This window comes from Ciona intestinalis, chromosome 1 (genome assembly GCF_000224145.3).
Source record: "Ciona intestinalis chromosome 1, KH, whole genome shotgun sequence".
Lineage (NCBI taxonomy): Eukaryota > Metazoa > Chordata > Ascidiacea > Phlebobranchia > Cionidae > Ciona > Ciona intestinalis.
In genome coordinates this window covers 6,682,941-6,706,368 of record NC_020166.2, presented here as the reverse complement: position 1 = coordinate 6,706,368, position 23,428 = coordinate 6,682,941, and the positions used below count along the sequence as shown (strand labels likewise).

The following is a 23,428-nucleotide window of genomic DNA, read 5'->3' as shown; positions in this document are numbered from 1 at the left end:
AATGTTTACTATTTTAGTTCCCAGTTTCAAGCAAACACTTTGTCTAATTACAAGGATATCACATATCTTATCCATAACTTCAACATCACCCTAATGTTTTAAATTGTTTTCAACACCAAAGCATATATATCGTTTTGTCTTCCTTTCTTGATAGTGAAAAACTTTGTGTTATCCGAAATAGTAGAGCAGAATTCCGCTTTGAAAAAAAAGGAGAACGAGGAAGTGACATAACTTATAAGAAATAACGTTGATATACTTTGCTGCATTAATTGCTCGTGATATAATTGCTTAAATATGACGGAAGAAAGATACGTTGTTCGATTGCGTGGATTACCGTGGGCAGCCACAGAAGCTGAGGTCATTAAATTTTTGAATGTTGAAGTTGTTGGTGGTGAAGCTGGAATTCGAAGGTGAGCCCGCTAATCTATTTTTTTTACATGGGACTATACAAAGAAGACGGAAAAATTTTTCCGCTAGAGGCGGTAATTATTTAAATTAAAAAATACGGAAAAACGAACAAAACAGCACTACAAAGTTTTAATAAGTGTAAAACAAATTAATTAAATAATAAAAATACCTTTCTCAATACATAAAACACTAGTAAGTACATATTTCCCACATTAGGTCGGTTATATACGCTTTTTCGTTGCGTTTACTGTCGTCGAGTCTGTGGTGTAGCGGTTTGCGTGCGGTCGTAAACTCTCTTTGTTTCATTTTTACCGGGTTCGAGTCCCGCACAGTGGAATACTTTTTTTATATATTTTTTTCAAGTTTTTTTTGTTTGATGAGTTTGGGGTTAAGAGTTGGGGGTTAGGGATTAGGGGTTAGGGGTTTATATCTTATGTGTATAAACCGTGAAACTAACTGCTCCCCATAAAATAGAGAAACGAATTTGTCATCGCCTCCTAGCGGAAAAAAATTTCCGTCTTCTCTGTATAGCTCCATGTATTTTTTTTATTTAAGTTTATTTAATATATTTAGAGAGAGAATTGTGTTATACATTCATGTTTAGTTATGCCATTGACTTGTATATAGGATGATGATTTTTATAGCTTCTTTTATCTGCAGAACTTACACAGATGATCAGCGACCAAGTGGAGAAGCTTTTGTAGAGGTTACATCGCAAAAGAGCTTGCAAACATGCTTTGAAAAAGATCATCAGCTGATTGGAAAACGATACATAGAAGGTAACTCTTACCTTAGTAGCCTGTGTAATTGTGTATAATATATGCTTCTTTGTAAATTAAATACCCGCTCATCAGCTTGGACATAATAACTTTGGTGTAGTATTTTACTCTGTGAGAAAATCCGTGCAAAAGAAATCTTTCGGATAAAGTTGCTTAAAAATTGCTTCACAACTTGATTAGCAGTTAAAGTAAAAAAAACGAATGGATTGATTAAAACCAATGTTTTAGGTGGTATTTTCTAAACTGACTTACTCAGTATGTATTCATATTCTACAGTGTTTGAATCAAGTGTAAAGGAGATGGAATATGTTCTTGGATTATCAGAAGAGGAAATTGGTTCTTCTGCCCAAGCTGATGTCTTCGTCCGCCTACGAGGACTTCCTTTTCAGTGCTCCAAGGAAGAAGTTGCTCAATTTTTCTCTGGTGGGTGCACAGACAGTTTGGTTACAGGGTTCTAAATGTTTTTCGAAATTTCTAAGTTTGGTTTTAAAGTATAAAGCATTGTTTTCTTTTTTTTAAATTTCTTTTATTCAATGTTGCAATATCTTTAACACGATGGGCAAGTGCTTTACACCACGTGGGGCGAACTGTTTGAGATGAACAGGTGTAGGCCTTAAACACCCAAACAGTATGGAGTTAATGAGAGCGTTGCATGTTTTTATCATGTGGGTTAGAGGCTGGGAGGTGCTGAGTGTATGTTTAAGGGAATTTTGTTCAAATGTCGTTGCACAAAAGGGTTGGAAATCGTGCCAAATGGGATCACGCTACCGTTAGATGACAATGGGCGAAGCACGGGGGAGGCTTATGTTGAGTTTGGGTCGCCAGAATCGGCTGAGAAAGCTTTGACAAAACATAAAGAGAAGATTGGGCACAGGTGTGTGGGGGTAGGGCAGTTTTGTGGGGGGCGCTGTGGAGGTAAGTCTATGAGATTTTTACTGGGTTTGGAATACAACATGGCATTGGTTGGGATATTCTTTAAAAATGATCTGCTTATTCAGTATACATTTTTTCGTGGCTTGCGACAAGGGTAAAAAGAGTTGGTGAAAAAGGTATTTTACCTAATCCTATTTCAAACCAGGGATACACAACGTCTAGTTAGCTTGTACAACAATCCACATACACAACTCAATTTTTAAGCAGTAAAATTTTTTCAATGTTTTGTCTTATTATCATCGATTTAAAAAAAATGTGTTTTTCGCTTAAAGATCTATGTTTGTGCTAAGTTTAGCAAAATATTTTTGGCGGTTTTAAAAAGTTTACGCGGAAACAAATAAGTCTTGTGCATCCCTGTTTTAAACTAAACCAAAGCTTAGCTAACACTGTGGCAAAAAATGTTAGTCAATGAAAATGTTTTTAAACTAAAACAAGTTTAGACTATTATTCTAATTTCGTTGTCACTCATAGGTACATTGAGATCTTCAAAAGTTCGAAACGTGAGTTAATGGAATCACAGGGTGAATATATGGACGATGAAAGGGGTTTCGGGTCACGGGGTCGACCGGGACCCTATGATCGACCCAACCGTGGTGGGCGGGGTTCAAGGGGTCAACGATGGTTAAGAGGTGGTTCACGTTATGCTGGGGGTGGGGGTGGAGGTGGGTTGTTGTATAATAATGTATTTTGTTTCACTTACACAAACTTAGTTTTAAAGGTAAAGATTTTTATAAATTTAGTTTTAAAGTTAAAGATTTTTACTAATTTAATTTTAAAGTAAATATTTTTAATCTGTTCAGGACTTTACGTCAAAGAACATTAATAAAAAATTTCGAAATTTTTAGTTTAAAAATCCTAATATAGTAAGGTAGTAGTTCCGTGCGTTAATATAATTCACAACACAAACATTTTTACTGTGGTACTTAATAATATACCATACAATGACGTACAGGTTATGGTGGTGGTGATTATTGTGAAGATGATTGGGAAGGGAATTGGAGGAACAACAGAGGTCGAGGTAGAGGAGGAATGAAGGTAATCACCATCTTTCCTATTATATTGATTGTAATATAGAAACTTCATGTTGACAAACTTGTTAATAATGTTGGTTTATGGGACAATTGCTTTCTTGTACGTTAGAAACCCTTATGTCCTTGGTCAGGTCATAAGTTGTGTTTGATAGGTTGGTAGCTTTATTTACCTGAATACTTGGGGCATTACATGCTAGTTTTTTTAGTTTTTTTTAAAGGATGGTCAAACAATTATAAAATGGACAACATTCATTCAGGACGTTCTGAATAAAATCCTATTTTCATAATTGAAAATTACTTTTAAATCAATTGCTTTTAAAAATATAGACTTTTTTCTAATTTTTTTTTCTAAAATTAAATTACCTAAATTAAAAAAATTATGTATACATTTATATATATATAAATATACTTTAAATTAAATTACTTTTATTAAAAAACATATCTCCCTTTATTTTAGCCATATGGCAATCGGTACAACAACTCTGGTGGTTATGGTGGAAATTATGGCGGTGGAAATTACGGTGGAGGAAATTTTCAAGAAGATTATGGTTATAATGGTGATGAGAATTATGGAGAGGAGTTTTATGAAGAAGAAGCTTCTCCATCACAATTTGTGGTCCGGATGAGAGGTCTTCCTTTTAAGTGCCAGGAACAGGATGTTTTTAATGTAAGAGAAGGTTTTTTTTTGCAATTTTAGCTTTATTGTTTCGAGTTAAGTCATACTATGTAAGATTATGTGTCATTTTTTCTGTATAAGTGTATAATTTACCCTAAAAATGTTATATTTTTATTCTGAATATTGAATATATCCTTCAAATTGAACTTTTTGGTTATAAAGTTACAGCAATTTTTATATATATCTCGTTTTCTTTAAAAAAATCTTAGTTTTGGGTATTAGTTTTGTTAATTTTACCCTAACATAAAACAACATGCCTTGATATTTTGTCTTACTTGCATTTTTTCAGTTTTTTTCACCCCTTGTGCCAGTAAGAGTAAATATCGAGTACAGCGATGATGGTCGAGTTACCGGTGAAGGAACTGTGTTTTTTGCCTCTTATCAAGATGCACAAGCTGCCATGCAGAAGAACAAGGAGTGTATTCGTACGTGAAAATTTTGTAGAACTGTAGAATATTTTTTTATGTCTAAGTGGTTTTAAATAACATGCAATAGAAATCATTAATTAAGAAAATAATAAAATGTTTTGTATTTTTTAACATTTCGATTCAACTTTAAATAAGCCAGAATAAAAGGATATTTTAAGGCATTGTCATTAGGCATTCATTGTACGCAGTTGGCCAATGATTGGTAATAGGTCTTAGATTATAAATATTTTACAAAAAAAATAATGCAAAACCTGATTGAATCTCAAAATGTACAGTCTGGAGTTTTAACTAAATAGTGAAATGTGATACAGTTACATTCATCCATTAAGTTAACTAAACATTGTATCTCATCACTTTAATACAGAGCACAGATACATTGAGTTGTTCTTGAGGAGCAACAGACGTGATGGAGGATTCAGAAGTGGAGGACAGAGAAGAAGAGGAAGAGGTTAAAAGTTATTTTTTTAACAAATTATATATGTTTTGTATAAACTTTTGTTAATTTAAATAGAGAACTTTTACTTCCAATAAGAACGATAGCAAAACGTCAATTTGAGGACAACTTATTTGAATTATATGTAACAAAGGTTTAACATTTTATCTTTTACATAGGAAGACCTGGGTGTTAGGCCAGAGGTTGCTCACTACTTTGATTTATTACCTACAAAATAAAATCCCTATCACCATATTAAAGGCTATTTGTTTTTATATCACAGGTGGTGGTGGTGGTGGTGGTGGTGGTTACAGATTCTGATTTGCAAAATGGACCACACGTACTTACACAATCTTTACTGGGGACCACAATATCAAAACAATGTTCTTTGGTTTAAAAGTGGTCAAACAATGTTAAAATGTCCTTATATTCGTGTGTAAGGCGCCGTGTATGGTTTACATTTATTGACTGTACAATAAGTCTCTGTTTGTAAAATAAATGACCTAAAAAATCAAAGACACTTTTATATATACTAATACGAAATATCTGGACTCTATTTTGTGCTAAATTTTTTGTAAAGTATTGGAACACTAACACTCCATCATGCATACAACATTTTGAGGAGAAACCTACTATTTTTTGACCAACATTGTTTTTTCTCTTATTCCTTAACATTTCTTCCCACAAACCTTAAGGATTCCTTAACCCAAACTTGTTCAGTCATGTGATAGAGATGTTGGTAAATTCATTTGAATATACAGACTAATGTTAACCAATACAAGCAAAGATACAACAACACAAAGAAACTTGAAATCTTTTATTCTAATCTTATTTCGGCATCTGTGCAAATGTGGATACGTATGAAATTAATCTATTAGAAGAAATTTACAAACGATTGAAAGTGAAGAATATAACCTAAATGCGAATTTTAAGTGTTAAGTTAAATATGGTTACATTCAGTACCAGAAGTTGTTTTAAATTATGCCGGCACCTCACAACCAGCCCCATATAAACCTGCAGGACACAAGCAAACACATTCTCTTCCATCCTTGACAACTTTCTGCTTTGCACCATTCCTACATCGCTTCACCCCTGCATTGAATGAGTTGCATCGGATTGGTTCAAACTTCTTCATGAAGTGCAGAAGAGCAGTTTCCATGTTGGCCTTCTTTTTTTTCCCTTGGATGATGCGAGAGTCGATGAGTTGAGAGAGAGGAGCAATCTGTTTTGGAAAGTTTCTTAAATGAATGCTTGATTTAAAGTGGGCAAATGACCATATAGGTGCTGCTTAATAACAATCGAATTAAACTACTGAAGACAAAACTGTACAGAATGCTGCCAAATGCCTTATATCAGTTTTTGGCACTAGATATCACCTTATATTCCACAATAGCTGGGTGCATGATGACACTGTTGGTCCATTCAGTTAACGACTTCTCATCACTGTTCACACTCAAGCTCGAAACAGCATTTGCTTCACCACCATCAACGAAAGAAACCGACTGCACAGCGTTGTTGGTGAATGACTTGGCTGGAAGTATGTTAATGTTAGGCTAAAAACACAGAGCCAAATATAGTTAGCATGGCTTGAATCACAAAGACCTTGTCAACTTTGTATAAAGAAAGTTAAACTTACAGTTAAAGTTGCATCTGTCGTTAATGTCCACATCTGCACCGAGAAGTTTTATTTTTGCATCATCTTCCAAACACTGCCTTTGCTCTGTGTCAGTCAAGTCTAAAAGTTTCAATGGTAAATAAAACAAAATCTTCATTTAAAACTATAAATCTTCAGTCAGATTTCAAACCTGCTTTTACAAGGTCAGCTTTTCTAAACTTGTATATAAACTTATATTGTCCACCAAGCGTTCCCTCAGTGTAGTAATGAGTGCCATACTTCTCCAGAAGTCTCAAATATTCAACTTTGTCATACCATGAATGCAACTCATTCAAATCTTCCTCAAAATCTTCATTTAACAAAAGATTATCATCACGCATCCTGAAGAATCCGTTGGTTATTATATTAATGGAGTTCACACATGGAGCAGTCAGCTATCAGTATTATTCAGATTTGTGACAGGTGACATTTTTTTATGAAGTGTTGGTAGTAGAGCAGATAATCTGGTAGGTAATTCAAAAAGACAGTTAAGGATTGATCAAACCAATAGCCATAAAATATGTGTAAGTGTTTCTCTTTAGGTATACCAAGCAGTTATCTTAATAAATAGTGATACTCACTGGAACATGGCAACTGTGATGACAGTTTTAACAGAGAAATATTTATAATCATCTGAATATCCATCTTTGATCATCTTTTCCAGCTTTGCATTATCCCCTCCTGCTGCATGTCCAACCAACTGACTCATCTGCGTCACTGTTAAATATATTAATGTTTCTTGTTACAGTTTGTTTTTATAATGTTTTTATAAATGTGTATATACTTACACTCTGCCGAGCTGTCTGCATATTCCTGCATGCTCCTGAAAGATTCCTGTATTGCTTCAATCACTGACTTTTCGCTGTCAAAGGATTTTGCTACAAATGATCCAGTTGCTTTTGTCTGTGTAATATATCAGGGTGGATTTTTTATGGTTGTAATTAACCTCTCACTCCTAACATGACAATTGAAAATACTGTAGTGTAAAAAGTGTGTTTGATTTACCTGGTAAGAGAAGCTTGCAACATTGTATGGTTTTCGGAAATGTTTCTTGTGATCAGGAGAGTAAACGTTATTGCAAACTCCATTGAAGAGACTGTTGTCCAACACCTCAGAAGATCGTGCAAGAGTTGTAATATCAAACCTACAATATGTAAGCATGATTTGAATTACTTTCATAACTTATTGTTTCAAACTATACCAACGGAATTACTATAATTGTTTTGACAGCTGCAGTTTTTTTAATTACAAAATATTATTTTTAAAGATATACAAAATTTTAAAATTGTTATAAGTTGTAATTGTTGGTTTAATTTTTATCAAATTGAGTTAATTACTTACGCTCCCCCAACGATTTGGATATTTGGTATAAGAGGATAAGTTTCTTTGCCGCATGTGAGTTTAACTTTCTTGCATTTTAATTCATCGGAAGAATCTACACAATCTGCGTCTCCATTGCACACTAATGCATTTTTTATGCAAGAGGTGCCTGTTATACATGTATCAATTAAGTTTTAGTTCTCTGTTCACTTGTTTCTACTTGTACACCATAAATGTTACACTAATTTATTAAAATGTATAAAAAATTTTCACAGCTGCATACTTGACGATCAATAAAGAAATTTAAGGAAATGACCTTTCTCCTCAAAAAACAATGCTTAATCTACTGTTAACCAAGATTTTCCAAGGTAAACAATATCACTTGTAAATGCCAATAAAAACTGTTTCATACCATCAAAACATCACCTGCTTTGCATGCAAACTTTTTCTTTCCACATTTCTTTTTCTTATTTTTGCACTGCTTAGATGGCTCTTTACATGGAATGGAATCTTCTTCGGCTCCATCACATGATTTTCCACCGAAGAGCGAAGGTTGTTTGACGGTTCGGTGACGCAGCTGGTGGTGGATTTAAATATACAGGTTCAGTTTTTGAAATTCACCTTATTTTAGCAACAAGGGAGTATTTATGTTTAGATATCACCTTCAAATACTTAAAAGTTGTGCTAATAAAAGGGAAATTACTAAAAAGAAATATACTATGATAGTTCACATAAGGTTTAGATATCTGAAAGATAATAAAATCTCTTTTATGGTTTCTGGGTAAAACAGATAAAAGTTTACAGTTTCTTGGTCAATGCAATCAAGTAAACATTTGGAACTGAGGAATTCCCGTTATAAACCATGTATGATTGTTTCCACAAACAAGTTCAGACTAACTTAGTTGTAAAAATGATTCATGACATTTGCTTAAGTTTAGTCTGGGGTTTATTTGCTTTATAAAAAAAGATTTTCTTTGTTCAGATCTATATCAAAAACGCCACACCCAGAAAATAAAGTCTTTAAAGTTATCCCTTTTCTCTCTTTTCTAAATACAAGCTTATAAACTTTACTACTCTTTTGTACAACTAACTATTGGAATACGTGAAGTTCTTAAGAAATTGTTAAACTATTATCTGAAATAAATTAAAAGTATTGAGTTAACTACTTGTAAGTTTAAAAGTTCAAGCGAAACCAAATATAGAATTTGCTTTTTAATTCTCAATCACATGGTCAAATTTGTAAATCATACCTGTTCTTTGCTCTTACAACCACATTTTCCGTACTTGCTCCAAAAGTTCCACTCACAATCCGTCGCACAAGGAGGCATGCAATCTCGTGTTTCCTTTGCAGCCGGACATGCTTTACCACCACCGGAGGGAGCGGTATCTACACTTCGAATTCGAGATTGTTTTCCAGATCCACAGAAAGTTGAACATTTTGACCAAGTTTCCCAACTACTCATCTGTAAAATGTTGTTCCTTGAATTATCAGATACTTTTAATAATAATAATAATAATATATAAAAGCAGTAATTGAACATTGACTGCTTAATAATATATTAAGAAACTGTTTAAGCATCACCCTTTTACTTTTTACCTGACAATCAACTTTGCAATTCTTATCATTACAACCAGCTTCCTCTGTCAGGGACAAACACTCAGCTCCCTCTTGTTTCTCAACAATAGTTCGACTTTTCGTTTTTGTTCCAGCACAACTACAAGTGGACCATGAGCCCCATGGAGACAGCTGGGCACAAATAAATTTACTGGTTAGCCAATTTTGCCCATACATTCACACAAGCATTTCCACTTGATAGGATAAAAGCACATGTTACTAAACTAACAGAAACCTATACAAAGGTGTATGAAACCGCACCTGTAATCCTATGTAACAGTTTTTGTTTAAATTAAACCATATTTAGTATTATCCATACTAAGGCTCCTTTAAAAAAATGAATTTATAACTTGGTTTTTAATCATTACCATGCAAATAGGTTCACATTCCTTGTTTGCACAAGATTTAGAATCAACCAGAGAAGGGCAATGGTTTCCACAGGCTTGTGGACTTCGCACTATGGTTCGTGTTCGACTTTGACTTCCTGGACCGCATGTTGTGCTGCAACTGCCCCATGATGTCCAAGATGAAACCTTAAGAAATACAAATATGCCAGATTTGGTAGGTCTACATTTAATTTTTTAATTTCAAAAGAAAAAGATCCTACACACCATTGAATCTGGGATATAGGCCAAAGTTTGCCCATTACCCTAATTCATATATGCCACCGCATTCGCCATTACCATTACTATATGTTAAAGCCTGTCACTTTTATTTTTGTGTAGAAAAATAAATACTGTTATAGACAATTTTGTGTAGAAAAATAAATACTATTATAGACAATTTTGTGTAGAAAAATAAATACTATTATAGACAATACAGATTCCAAAATGAAACATACTGTGCAATGTATAGGTGATGTTACACAAGCCTTGTGTTCATGGAGTCCAGGACATGATTTTCCACCATGCTCTGATGGCTGGGTAATTGTTCTTGACCGAGAAGTTCGTCCGGTGCCACACGAGGCACTGCATGAAGTCCAAGCTGACCATGAAGATACCTGTTAAATATCTTTTTGAAAAGTTGCATAATAATTAAACATGTTTTGATCTTTAAAAAACATTAACTGATGTTGTTGTATTACCATTTCCAGCTTTCCATATATTAGATCTTTATTTTTTAATTTATAAACACAAGTGAGTATTTTTTAGAATATTTGGTACATTTTGGAAAAAGTTTCAAGCTATAGTTATGCTGACAAATTATGTGATGCTGTCATAGATATTTTTATGCTATTTCAACTTGGTAACATGTAGTTTTATAACATGTAAATGTGAATACATATTAGGTTGGAATAAATTTCTTCGTTCACCTCACAATCTGTAACACAGATAAGAGGAATGCAATGATGTGCTTGAGCAGTGATGGGACAAGATGATCCACAGTTGGTTGGATGAACAATAATTTGGCGTGTGCGCGATTGTGAACCATTGGGACAAGTTCCAGTGCATGTTCCCCATGCTGTCCATTGAGAAACCTGGTAAAAAAATTAACTTTTATTAATTTGCTGTTTAGGCATATTTACTTTTCCAACACTGTTAAGCGGAATAAACAGTCCTTATTGCACAATGGTAATATTGTCTTACCTGGCAATTATTTGGTGCATTGACACAGGATTTGTGTTCTTTTAAACCAGGACATTGTTTTCCACCATAAGCTGGTGCAACAACCACTTTACGATTTCTGGAAATTGTCCCTGATCCACAGCTCACACTGCAAGAGCTCCAACCCGACCAAGAGGTTACCTAAAAATGTTTTAGGTTTTTGAAATGGCGTATCTTTTTTCAACATATTTTGAAATCAGCATAGAGGATTTTAAAATTTTTGAATATTTATTGTTTAAAAACTATCTAGAGTTTCTTTAGTTTTACTTTTAATTAATCACAATGGTATTATAACATTATGCATAGATCAACAAGTTCAAAAAAGTATAAACATTTTACCACGCAGTCCTTCACACAATTGGGTGGCATGCAACTGCTGGATTGTGACAAAACTGGACATCTTGTACCACAACCTGTTGGTTTTAAAATAACTCGGCGTAATCTTGTTTTTCTACCGTTGGGACATGAACCGGAACAAGGAGACCAACTTCCCCATGGTGACACCTGTTCAAATAAAGAATACGGTATAATATACTAAAACCTAAACAGGCTAGCCAGAAGGAAAGAACAACAAAAACTCATTACTTTTTTAATCAAAACTTTAGCATGTTTTGGAATGAAGAATTATACATCTTTATACAAAAATAGTAAAGCAGTAAACACATTTTTCTGAAAAAATTATGTTAATATGTAACTCTTACCACACAATTTTGCTGAGTAATTGTACATCGTTTATGGTCAGAAAGTCCAGCACATGGTTTTCCCCCATAAGCCGGTGTGGTTATTATTTTGCGTGTTCTACTAGCTGTTCCTGATCCACAAGTTACACTGCACTTACTCCATGCTCCCCATGATGAAACCTGTGCAACATAAAACACTGAGTGAAATACATTATGGGTGGAATCTTCTATTTTGCTTTGCAAGTAGCTTCATTTATATAGATCCGGTGTAAGTTCTCGTTCAATAGTTTGGTTTGTACCACAAACTAGTTATAATATATTTACCTATTACACAATGTAGTATAAATGCATAATTGGATGCACCCCAATTTAAATCTTAATTTCTGCTTATTGTTTTTAAATAGCAGCCAGTAAACTACATTGATTTACCAAGCAGTTTCTTGGGCACTGATAACCTGTACAACCTCGCCGATCAACCAAACTTGGACATGATGCTCCACAGTTTTTCGGACGGACTGTGATTGAACGAGTTCTAGTCTGAGTTCCTGCTCCACAAGATTTTGTACAAGCTGCCCAACTGCTCCACGACGATACCTGCAAATGAAAGATTCAGAAAGCAGGAATAAGGTAGGTTTGCTTACCAAGTTTGCTTATCCAGTTTTACAATCACTTCAAGAAATCATTATGACCTTATATCAAATTATTTATATTTTTAATTTGTTTTAAATTACCGCACAGTTGGTTTTTCTTATGGAGCACGTCCTGTATTCCAACGCAGATGGGCACGGTGAAGATTCAAATGGGTAAACTTTAATTGATCGACTTCTTTTCTGTCGACCAGACCCACACGAAACACTGCATGAACCCCAGTGTGTCCAGAAGTTCATCTAAAGAAACAATATAAGGTAATTCTGTAGTTTAAAAATATACTAATTCTGTTTTCTATACACAATTTTAGGCTTAAAAATTATGTAGGCCTATTCAAGCAACACGCTATAAAAAATCGTTTGCTTCTTGCCTATGCTAAATGCTATGGATTTATTTTCACCACTTTTAGTGAAAAAAAATTACCTGGCATGCAACTCTTCTTCTACGCCTTCTGCGTCTCCATGCATCTGATTCTGTTATCAGGAGTGCAATAAAGAATATCACAACTACAAGTGACAACAAACGCATAATTCATGTAGTTTAAAAACAGACTCTATAATTTCTGTGCCAGACACAAATTATTTTTGCAGAGTCCAAATGCGGTGAAGGCCATTAGTTACATGCTTTATATACCTTCTCTTCCGATTTATAAGAAATTTTGTTGGTACACAAAGAAATCTTTTTTATTACACCATAAACAAAATGACTTTAAAAGTAAAATTACCTTGTTAAGAGCTGGGCATTCAAAATTCTTTGTTTACTCTGTTTGAAGAAGATCTTTTATACGGATGGTAGTTATGCAATAAAACAAAATCATCTATGGTCAAAAGACTTCAACTGTAATTTAAAAAATTTATTTATAAAAAAGAGATTTTATATGGTTGATAGTTTTACAATAAAACAAAATTATCTTTAGTTAAAAGAATTTAAACTTTTTTCAAAAGCACACATCAGTGTTTTACTACTTACTAAGAAACGGACGTTATGACGTATGTTTGCAATGACTAATATTTATAAATCACTTAATGTTCGAAAAATATTGACTATGTCTTCTTCAAGATATTACTTGAGACATCCGCTTGCTGTATGAACAATGATTAAAGTTCAACTTCCAAGAATGTACTTATAGGCCAATTAAAGATAACTATATTGAAGCTTTCAAAATGTTTAACAATGGTATTTAAATTAGATCAACTAAGTTTAGTTATCTTTTTTGCTGACAAATATTATCAACTTTACTGTATAAATTTAAAACCAATTTTGCTAATAACGTATAAGACTTAATTAAGACTTCAGCAAACTGATTTGAATAAAACTATTGCATTAAATTTATAAATTATGTTTTAATAAATTCTTGATACATTTTAAGTCTAAATCAAATCTGTATATACCTCTTAAAACTGGGTTCCAGACAGAAGCTTTGTCCATCACTTTATTTGTTCAGTGTAACACCTATGCACATATTGTAAAATTTTATTAAGGCCAAAATTGCTTAAACAACAGTTACATTCTAGAATTTCAAGGCACGTATTCTTGCACAATATTTACACTTTGTGATTGCTTCTCTCTAACTTGAGGAGATTTGGTTTAACTTTTATCACGCTTAAACAAAGATAAGATGGAAACTTTTACTATACCAACACCTCAACCAAGATTCTTTAAATGTTAGACCACGCAGTTCAAAGATAAACAAAGAGTATAAAAGGAAGAGTTCGAAAGTTTCGCCAGATCGTCTTAGTTGCAATACTGAGCAGTTAGAAAAGATATTTTGTGCATTGTGTTGCCTATAGTGTACAAAAATGAAGATTCACACAACAGTATTACTGCTGGTACTTGTGATTTGTTTGATTAGTGGTTCAGATGCATGGAGAAGAAGAAGGAGAAGAAGACGTGCACCTGCACCAGTTAATTGCCAGGTAAAATTTGTTTTTCTTGAACCCACTTTTTGTGTTTATCACTGGTGTTTATTTTAAAATCAAGTGAATGAAATAAATCCCTTTAAATTTGTGTTTAGCATGTTTTGTGATTTTCTGATTTGGTCACTGTCTGATGTATTTAAAGTATTTCGACTTCAGATAGACTAAACCAAACATTAAAACATCCTATTCACTATATTGCTTAGAAAAGCATAAACTAAGCATGGACATTAAAATACAGAAGGAAAAGTACACAATAAATATTTTACTTTAGGTATCTGGATGGTCGGGCTGGAGTGGATGCAGTGTGACGTGTGGACAAGGGACACAAACTAGATCTCGATATGTCACAGTGAACCCTGCGAATGGGGGAGCAGGATGTCCTGGACTGACAGAAACCAAAACCTGCAGTATTTCCAAACAAAACTGTGTGGTATGAAGAAATTCAATTAACTTATATTGTCACATTTAATATATAAAACGTGTGTGTGTACCTTTTATGTTTATTGTATTATACTGTGTAATGTGTTTATAAAACTAGCTGTATGTTAACAAAAAGTATGTTATATACTTTAGTAAGAAAAAGAAAAAAATTGTATATTCCCGTTTATTTAGTCATTCTTTTTTTCCCAATCTATAATTAAAAGAGTTTGTTGAACAGGTATCATCATGGTCCAGTTGGGGAGTTTGCAGCCAATCGTGTGGTTCTGGTAGTCAGACACGAACACGGCATGTAACAGTCAATCCAGCCCATTGTGGATCTGCTTGCCCATCTTTAAAAGATACCAGAGGATGTACTGGCACTCAATGCCCAGTCAATTGTCAGGTATGCAGGTCTTCCCTAATCATTTTTTGTTTATGTGTATAAAAATGTTTAAAAATAGATTTGAGCCATGTTTCAGTTATGTTCTTGGTTTAGGTGAGTTCCTGGTCCGCTTGGGGTTCATGTAGTGTGTCATGTGGAGATGGAACTCATTCTCGTACAAGACAGATCACTGCGAACCCAGCTTATGGTGGAGATAGTTGTCCAGCTACTGTGGAACATGAAAAATGCGTTGTACCAAAACAAGATTGTGTTGTAAGTATACCTAGCACATTAATTAATCCTTGGCATTGTCGAGTTCTGTTATTTTTTAAAATGAACAAAAGGTATATTATATACTTTAGTTAAAAAAAGAAATGTTCTCGTTTAGTTAATCACCATTGTCTTTCACAATCTTTAATTAAAATAATTCATCATACAGGTATCATCATGGTCCAGTTGGGGAGTTTGCAGCCAATCGTGTGGTTCTGGTAGTCAGACACGAACACGGCATGTAACAGTCAATCCAGCCCATTGTGGATCTGCTTGCCCATCTTTACAAGATAGCAGAGGATGTACTGGCACTCAATGCCCAGTCAATTGCCAGGTATAAATGTCTCCCCCCAATCTGCTTTTGTTCATATTTAAAAAGCCGTGTAAGATAAATTCGCATGTTTCAGTTATGTTCTTGGTTTAGGTGAGTTCTTGGTCAGCTTGGGGTTCATGTAGTGTGTCATGTGGAGATGGAACTCATTCTCGTACAAGACAGATCACTGCGAACCCAGCTTATGGTGGAGACAGTTGTCCAGCTACTGTGGAGCATGGAACATGCGTTGTACCAAAACAAGATTGTGTTGTAAGTGTAGTCACATTATTTAATCCTTGGCATTGTCGAGTTCTGTTATTTTTAGATTTTCTATCTAATACTGTATGTGTTTTTCTTTTTAAAATTTGGATTTATTTTAGGTTTCCCCATGGGGTAGTTGGGGAGTGTGTAGTAAAGCTTGTGGACCGGGAAACCAGGAACGATCTCGGGTCATCACTGTTGATACTGATCACTGTGGAGCAGCATGCCCACCACTACAAGATAGCCAAGGTTGCACAGGCATTCAGTGCCCTGTTGATTGCCAGGTAATTTGTTGGTCGTTTTGACAACTTTCAGTATCGGTTAAATAAAATTTTAACAGAATGCTCAAATTTGTTTGTCGTATTTATTTAAGTGATTAGAACAATACAAAATGGCTATCTCAAACTTTTTTCTTCAAACTGTAATCAGTATAACCAAATACCAAAGTACACACGTACACACACTTAATGTCTTTAATGTTTGCATGGTCAAATAAGTGTTTTTTTATGAATATTTTTGATAAATTATGATTGCATAATGATTCACACTGTCTGGATCTGACTCACAAGGAAAATATGTTGTACAAATGTTGAAAACATGTTTTCAAGTTTAATGTTACTTTTAGACATGTATGATACAATACTCTTGTAAGAAAAGTAAATCGACTTACATTGTTAAATTTTTATTAAGTTTTCCAAAATTAAATTTTAAAAATATTAATACGCCTATGATTCGAATCAGAGCTGTCTATGAACTGTAACACACATAGTTTATAAGTCCCGACTCAAATATTTTTCTAAAGCAATGTAGAAAAAGGCAGCCTACAAGTTTACGCATAACTTGACTTTATCATAAGTGCATGATCTCTGAAACTTCAAGCCATCTGAAGTTGTTTGCGTAGACTGGGCTATGTATGTGGAAGTGGCTACAGCCGCGTCAATTTGTTGTAAAAAAGATTTAATGATGTTTGCTCTGTCTACTCAGAGAAATCTTGAGAAATATGTGTGTATATTGGCTCATGCTTCCTTTAATATATTAATCATTATGGCCATTGTGTAGTTAGTAAAATAGTCACGTTTATCCAAAATTTAATTAAAATACCACAAATATAAGTAGTATACCTATTTCTAAATCCTGTTTAAATATTAGGTTGGTTCTTGGTCATCTTGGGGTTCATGTAGTGTGTCATGTGGAAATGGGACTCATTCTCGTACAAGAAATATCACTGTAAACCCAGCTTATGGTGGAGACAGTTGTCCAGCTACTGTGGAACATGGAACATGCGTAGTACCAAAACAAGATTGTGTTGTAAGTGTATTACAGTTAAGATTTTTATTAAAATGGGCACTGTAGTTCTGAAAAACAGTGATCAATTAGTTTCCTAAAAAGGGTATTATAGCTTTAAAATTTTATATTATTCTTTTTTATTTGATGCTTAACTTCTATACTACCATTCCCATATTTAACTGTTTGGATCGGTTTTAGGTTTCTTCATGGGGTAGTTGGGGAGTGTGTAGTAAAGCTTGTGGACCAGGAAGTCAAAATCGATCTCGAATCATCACTGTTGATACTGATCACTGTGGAGCAGCATGCCCACCACTACAAGATAGCCAAGGTTGCACAGGCATTCAGTGCCCTGTTGATTGTCAGGTATTTTCTTGGTCCCTTTGACAACTTTCACCATTTAAAACTCTCTGTATAATTAAATAGCATAGTATATCAAAATGACTCACATTTTACACAATGACCAACAGTGTCTAAACCTGGCTCACTAGAAAAATAAGTTTTTCAAATGTTGAAAACATTTTTTTCATGTGTATTTGCTTTTTAGGCAAGTTTCTGTATGGTGCAATTCTATTGTATAAAAAGTTCATTGGCCTACATTGTTAAACTTTTATTATTTGAGTTTTATAAAGTTAACTTTTTGAATTTTGGTACTCTTGGATGGACCAGAGCTGCATATGAACTCTACACACACACACACACAGTACATAAATCCAGAATAAAATCTTTTTTTTAAAGCCATATAAAAAAACAACAACAAATTTACATGCCACTTGACTTTATCACGAGAATATGATTTATTTAATTTCAAGCTGTCTTTAGTTGTTTGTATAGAGTGACATATGTGTGATTAGCTGCAGTAGAAGTGGCTCAAGGTCCCTAATGACGTCCCCAACTGCTTTGAGTAAGATTCAATAATATTTGCTCTGTCTGTTCGAAGAAATATTGAAAAGTATGTGTGTTTATTGGCTCCTGCTTCTTTTAATATATAAACCGTTAAGGCCATTTTGTGATTCTGAAAATAGTAACTTATATCTTGGGTTTAGATAAAAATTTACAAGCATAAATATTGTATTTTCTAAATGTTATTTGAATATTAGGTTGGTTCCTGGTCCGCTTGGGGTTCATGTAGTGTGTCATGTGGAAATGGGACTCATTCCCGTACAAGACATATCACTGTGAACCCAGCTTATGGTGGAGACAGTTGTCCAGCTACTGTGGAGCATGAAACATGTGTGGTACCAAAACAAGATTGTGTTGTAAGTATATTACCTTGAAAACTGTATTAATGTTTATATTTTATTCAAAATGGCCACTGTAGCTCGGGAAAACAGTTATTCCTCAGTTTCCTAGGAAGGTTCTGCATACATTAGAAGTCTGATGTTTTCTAATTATGTCATTTTACCTTTGATACCTAATATTTAAAGATCTGTTAAATGCATATCTGTTAGCACTAACTGTTTTTTTCTGTCCAGAAAAACAGCTAGTTTGCTACAAAGGATATTATATGTTTGAAATTTGACATTTCTCCCATTTTTATAAGATGATTTGCAGTTTAAGTAACATTCACATATTAAACTGTTTGGATCCGTTTTAGGTATCTTCATGGAGTAGTTGGGGAGTGTGTAGTGAAGCTTGTGGACCAGGAAGTCAAAATCGATCTCGGGTCATCACTGTCGCTACTGATCACTGTGGAGCAGCATGCCCACCACTACAAGATAGCCAAGGTTGCACAGGCATTCAGTGCCCTGTTGATTGCCAGGTTTGTTATTGTATGAAGCACTACTCATATTTATTCAGAGTTATATTGGGTCGGTAACATTTCAGAAGTGTTTTCTTCTGACACATTGAAGATATGTAAGTTGTGCATCAAAATTGCCACTCTGCTTTTGTCTCATTATTATGTATGTGTAAACCTAACAGTGCAGAAAAAATATACATTTCATGTACATAGTAGTTAACATATTTTAAACTTGTATTTTTGACATTATCACTTGCAGAAACCCAGATTAATTCTATCCTCCTACCTTATGTTTTAAACCCTAAACAGAAAAATAGAGATTGTATGGTGAAACATCAGACTTGTGTGGTTTTAAATTTATTTTTTGAGTAAAAAAATAGTTTCTTATGTGTATATAAAGTGTCATTCAAAAGGTTTCTTCCTGGAGTGATTGGACTGACTGTAGTGTAAGTTGTGGGGAAGGAACAATAACAAGAACAAGGGAGGTGAAAGTTTATCCTGAGTATGGTGGGAAAGTGTGTCCTCATCTTCATGAGAAAGATGAATGCTCAATTTCACAACAAGACTGTGAGGTGAGGATTTGCAACAACTCTTGTAGAGAATTTATCTGTGTTCTATTTTAATAAAAGACAACGGTGCTCATTATTGGCTAAATATATCTAAAGTTGGCCTCCTTGAAGTTTAGTTCATTGAAACGTTTTGCTTTTGTAGTAATTTACTACTGGAGAATTATTACTTCGATATTTACAAAGTTTAATATTTACTGTTATAGGTTTCACCATGGACTCTTTGGAGTGAGTGTAGTGGTTCATGTTCCAACGCAACAATTACTCGATCCAGGGAAATAACAACACAATCATCAGGGTGTGGGAAAGCTTGTCCAAGTTTGTCACAAACCAACTCTTGTATTCCATCAAGTTGTGTAAAGGACTGTGTGGTATGAAACATTTTTTTTTCTGTTTGCCGTTTGTTTAAAGTTTAGCAATATTAGCTTGACATTAGCAATAATGTGATGTAACTTTCTTTATCCTTGTGAGACGGAAATGGCAATCGTTATAACTTAGGTGTACTGTTTTATACACAATGTGCTCGCTTACCAGTTTCCAATTGTTTCACTTTATGACAGTTTCTACATCTTATTATTGACTACTGGGTTGGAGCCATTGCTGTAAAAGCTACTCCGATTTTGCACGCTCGCAATGGCAGGTTTAATTAGGTGATTGCTTTAGGTGGGTGAGTGGTCTGACTGGACAGATTGCAGTGAAAGTTGTGGAACTGGAGTTGAGCTGCGTTACAGGGAGATCACACAGGTTTCTGAATACGGAGGAGATGAATGCCCTAAACTTACCGAAGAGAAGTCTTGCTCAGTGCCACAGATAGATTGTGAGGTAAATACAAATGTTATTGTGAAATTGTTTTACTAAGGTTGCTCTCAAACCGAACTCAATAAAATGTAATGTGGATGAACAATCTTTCACAATTATCAAAAAAATCAGAATCAGTTCTGGCCTGAATCCCAGATATCATCAGGTGCATTCCTATAGCACCTCATCCATACAAGTAAAAATAAATCTATAAGTTTGAAAAAAAAATAGAAAAAGAATCAATTTTACTTCAGGTGTCAAAATGGTCAACTTGGGGGCAATGTAGTACAACGTGTGGTCCTGGAATTCACCAAAAAACTCGAACAATTGTTCATGAAAGTGAAGGATGTGGAAAATCTTGTCCCATGTTGGAAGAAACAAAACCTTGTAAGAATTTATTCTGTGAAGCAGAATGTGAAGATGAAACAAAAATACCAAATGCAGAAGTTGTAGGAGAAGGGTGGGTTAAAACTGTTCTTAAAATTAGTTTGTAGTGTGTTAAATTGATACATAACCTATGAAATATTGCATGTATAGTAGAAAAATATGTTTCATAAAATATAAATTCATGTGTAATAAATGGTCTGTGTAAGTAGGGCACAAACAAAAATGTGACTTTATAAATAAAGTATTTATTATCTACGATAAGATTAAAATGTATTAGAAATAAAATAAAATAACCATATCTGTCTGCAGACTTGATGTTGCTACTTTGGTTAAGACAGTCCCATTGTTGGATAACAGCAAAAACAATGGCTATTGTGACACGGTATATTATAAAGATGATGATGTTACTTACCAAATGCCATACAATCTTGAAACATTTTTACCCGTGGTAAGAATTCAAGTATTAGATTAATAATCATGTTAAATCTGTATTAATGTTTTGAAAAAAAAAAATTAGATTCTAAAAATATTCTTGTAATTTTCAAAGTTAAGAATCCAACTCCAAAACAAGAGCGCATTTTAGTGTGGTTTGCACCCCAAAAAATTCTGAATTAATGTTTTTTGGATTGTAGGAACATGAAATTACTTCATTTGAAGTTAAATCTCAAAAGAGTTTGGCAGCCCTGTTGGAAGATATGCAAGAAAATATTCAGAACAAACACGAGTATGCTGGAACATCAGAACAACGTAAGATTACTGTTGAACATTTTTCTGCACTGCAGCGATTTTAATCTTTTTTACTTTTTCTCAGTCCCCCTAATTCATGAAGCTGTCCCATATGCTACTGCTGGGAATAATTCCTTGATTGAAAAACTGATACTTGGAAGTCATGATAATGAATACAAATACTTTTCCATCAGAGCTGTTGCCATCATAGCTGAGTTCAAGTAATATTTCATTTATTTAAAAAAAAGTTTACACTGTGATGAACGAATTACATTATGTTGAAAAACAGGTTAAAAGATAATGATCTTATCTTGAATCCTGAATTTAAATCAAGTCTGGACAATCTGCCTGTTGAATACAATGAAAAAATGTACATGGACATCCTTAACCAGTATGGAACACATTATTACACAAAGGGTATCATTGGTGGAAAGTATGAATACATCTATGAATACAGTGAAGCTGCGTTGGATGACTCAGGTTATAATTTAAACTACATGTTATAATGTTTATTTTTAAAACTATTTGACAAATGTTACAGTAGGTTTATTAAAATTTAGAAATTATCAACAACACTAAATAAATGCAAATTGGTTGCAGCAGTTACTCTCTTACCTCAGATGTTTTTTTCCATTTTGCTCACACGTTTAAAAGCTTAATAGACTTATCTTGTTTAAATTCATGTTTCAGGCTTAACTGATAAGGAACAAAGAAAATGTCTGGAAAATGAGGCAAGGATCGAATTTTTGGGAGAAGATGCTTCAATTCGAAATATTAAATGCTCTAACTTGGGAAAAAGTAAGATGGTTTAGAGTTGAAAATTCCAGCAATTAAAGAATAACTTAACTAAAAAATAATAAAAAACATTTTTTTATAGCAGAGGTTTAAAAAATACTTTATCAGTATCGTAAGTAATTGTAAAAGCTGTCTTGAAATGGTATTTAGAATGAAACTTAAAATAAAATAAACATAAATGTATTTTATTTAGGTCGTACTTTGTTTACCAATGCGGCAACCAGTGCAGTTTCTTTCGTTTCTGGAGGTAATCCAGTTATTGCAGAAACTCTTAATATCAACAGTGGTGCAAAGAAATTTGTAAAATGGATGAACAGCATACCTTCCAATCCTGCAATACTTAATTATAAGGTACCATTTTTTGTACTATAGATTAAAATATTATTTATTTTATCAAGTATGATGCTGTAATAAAACTATTCTGTTACAGATTTCTCCAATATCTGAGCTTGTTGGGCCTCGTGTTAGCCATGCAAATGTAACAAGACAAAATCTGGAGATGGCACTCTTGCATTACATGCAGGAATACAACCCAACAAGCTGTGCAGAACAAGTTTGTCACAATGGAGCAATGAAGAAGGTTGTGAATACAGGGAAGTCATGTCTATGTGTCTGCTTGGATGGCTGGTATGGAAGCCAGTGTGACAGAAGTGATGCATAAGATGCCAAATGGAGATTACAACTGCTTGCACATATTGCACTGAACTAATTGTTTATAATTACATGATCCTATGTATGCTTTTATGAAATTTCGCAATAATAAAGTTTCATATATAATAAAGCTAGTGATAAAACTTGCATACATTCTTAACATTGACATTTTGTCAATCTACTTTTATACATTCTAAAGACATATTCTACTTGTATAATTTTATATACCAGAATGTAGAAGATATTACTTTTACTTGCATTGAAAAAACTACCTAACACAGAAGACTGTTGCAGAAAAAAGTGTGTGATGCGGTAAATGTTGATCTGCATTTTATATTTACAAAATTTACGACAACTGCATTCGGCAAGATTTCTTCTATTAATGAAAACGCATAATCAAAGTGTTAAGTCAGTTAATGTGCATTTAAGGAGCCCTATAGCAAGTTGTAGTGATTGATAAAGTGAAAGTAAATTCAAGTAAATGTTGTAAAATACGCATGTCTGTACTGGTCGTTATGCAATTTTAAATATGACTTGTTTTATACAGGCATACATGGTAGTAAAGGTGGTGAATAAAGACTATTAGTAATTCGTTTGAATATTATATTCCCATGAGCCTTTCAAATATATTTGTTCCCTATATTTAAATTGCAGAGCTCTTTAACCTTCTAGCAAATAAACAGTAAATCCTGATTTACTACAAGAA

General features: G+C 33.8%; 3 protein-coding genes and 1 long non-coding RNA gene across 12 annotated transcripts; 3 read left to right on the top strand and 1 right to left on the bottom strand.

Moving 5' to 3' along the window:
* Positions 1-188: 188 nt before the first annotated feature.
* LOC100184611 (heterogeneous nuclear ribonucleoprotein H2-like) lies at positions 189-5,204 on the top strand. 4 transcript variants are annotated; one of them, XM_018813857.2, is made up of 10 exons: positions 189-410; positions 1,069-1,187; positions 1,464-1,610; positions 1,923-2,061; positions 2,592-2,782; positions 3,073-3,155; positions 3,609-3,818; positions 4,117-4,252; positions 4,620-4,703; positions 4,981-5,204. In XM_018813857.2, the coding sequence occupies exons 1-10, from the start codon at positions 295-297 to the stop codon at positions 5,007-5,009; spliced, it is 1,254 nt and encodes a 417-aa protein (XP_018669402.1). In that variant the 5' UTR covers positions 189-294; the 3' UTR covers positions 5,010-5,204. The 4 variants fall into 4 exon arrangements, with proteins under 4 accessions (XP_018669402.1, XP_018669395.1, XP_018669390.1 ...); XM_018813850.2 differs by having other exon boundaries at positions 4,978-5,204; XM_018813845.2 differs by having other exon boundaries at positions 4,975-5,204.
* Positions 5,205-5,382: 178 nt separating this feature from the next.
* LOC100187002 (SCO-spondin) lies at positions 5,383-13,024 on the bottom strand. The gene is made up of 20 exons (XM_002122399.4): positions 12,633-13,024; positions 12,293-12,448; positions 11,991-12,155; positions 11,583-11,741; positions 11,221-11,385; positions 10,864-11,022; positions 10,590-10,754; positions 10,119-10,277; positions 9,646-9,810; positions 9,260-9,409; positions 8,913-9,125; positions 8,089-8,239; positions 7,684-7,831; positions 7,348-7,486; positions 7,131-7,245; positions 6,924-7,059; positions 6,494-6,684; positions 6,325-6,423; positions 6,065-6,219; positions 5,383-5,910 (listed from the first exon to the last, which is right to left on the bottom strand). The coding sequence occupies exons 1-20, from the start codon at positions 12,735-12,737 to the stop codon at positions 5,668-5,670; spliced, it is 3,138 nt and encodes a 1,045-aa protein (XP_002122435.1). The 5' UTR covers positions 12,738-13,024; the 3' UTR covers positions 5,383-5,667.
* Positions 7,410-8,259, top strand: LOC113474499. The gene is made up of 3 exons (XR_003396160.1): positions 7,410-7,495; positions 7,938-8,030; positions 8,149-8,259. It is a non-coding gene; the product is annotated as an uncharacterized LOC113474499 (long non-coding RNA).
* Positions 13,025-13,952: 928 nt separating the features above from the next.
* On the top strand, positions 13,953-22,882 carry LOC100176784 (thrombospondin type-1 domain-containing protein 7B-like). 6 transcript variants are annotated; one of them, XM_002122325.4, is made up of 22 exons: positions 13,958-14,125; positions 14,400-14,558; positions 14,787-14,951; positions 15,045-15,203; positions 15,370-15,534; positions 15,625-15,783; positions 15,894-16,058; positions 16,924-17,082; positions 17,260-17,424; positions 18,159-18,317; positions 18,656-18,820; positions 19,213-19,371; positions 19,572-19,736; positions 20,029-20,187; positions 20,418-20,623; positions 20,860-20,998; positions 21,183-21,297; positions 21,362-21,497; positions 21,566-21,756; positions 21,967-22,074; positions 22,265-22,422; positions 22,502-22,882. In XM_002122325.4, the coding sequence occupies exons 1-22, from the start codon at positions 14,009-14,011 to the stop codon at positions 22,730-22,732; spliced, it is 3,504 nt and encodes a 1,167-aa protein (XP_002122361.1). In that variant the 5' UTR covers positions 13,958-14,008; the 3' UTR covers positions 22,733-22,882. The 6 variants fall into 6 exon arrangements, with proteins under 6 accessions (XP_026689791.1, XP_026689789.1, XP_026689790.1 ...); XM_026833990.1 differs by lacking the exons at positions 15,894-16,058; positions 16,924-17,082 and having other exon boundaries at positions 13,953-14,125; XM_026833988.1 differs by lacking the exons at positions 16,924-17,082; positions 17,260-17,424 and having other exon boundaries at positions 13,953-14,125.
* Positions 22,883-23,428: the final 546 nt, after the last annotated feature.

Coding starts and splice junctions, on each gene's coding strand:
- LOC100184611 (XM_002122464.4), top strand. CDS start 295: ATGACGGAAGAAAGATACGTTGTTCGATTGCGTGGATTACCGTGGGCA. Junction 1,611..1,922: donor AGTTGCTCAATTTTTCTCTG/GTGGGTGCACAG, acceptor GTTGCACAAAAG/GGTTGGAAATCGTGCCAAAT. Junction 2,783..3,072: donor TGCTGGGGGTGGGGGTGGAG/GTGGGTTGTTGT, acceptor AATGACGTACAG/GTTATGGTGGTGGTGATTAT.
- LOC100187002 (XM_002122399.4), bottom strand. CDS start 12,737: ATGCGTTTGTTGTCACTTGTAGTTGTGATATTCTTTATTGCACTCCTG. Junction 7,832..8,088: donor AAAGTTTGCATGCAAAGCAG/GTGATGTTTTGA, acceptor CATGTATAACAG/GCACCTCTTGCATAAAAAAT. Junction 7,060..7,130: donor TGCAGACAGCTCGGCAGAGT/GTAAGTATATAC, acceptor TATATTTAACAG/TGACGCAGATGAGTCAGTTG.
- LOC100176784 (XM_002122325.4), top strand. CDS start 14,009: ATGAAGATTCACACAACAGTATTACTGCTGGTACTTGTGATTTGTTTG. Junction 17,083..17,259: donor TACCAAAACAAGATTGTGTT/GTAAGTGTATTA, acceptor GATCGGTTTTAG/GTTTCTTCATGGGGTAGTTG. Junction 22,423..22,501: donor CTGCAATACTTAATTATAAG/GTACCATTTTTT, acceptor ATTCTGTTACAG/ATTTCTCCAATATCTGAGCT.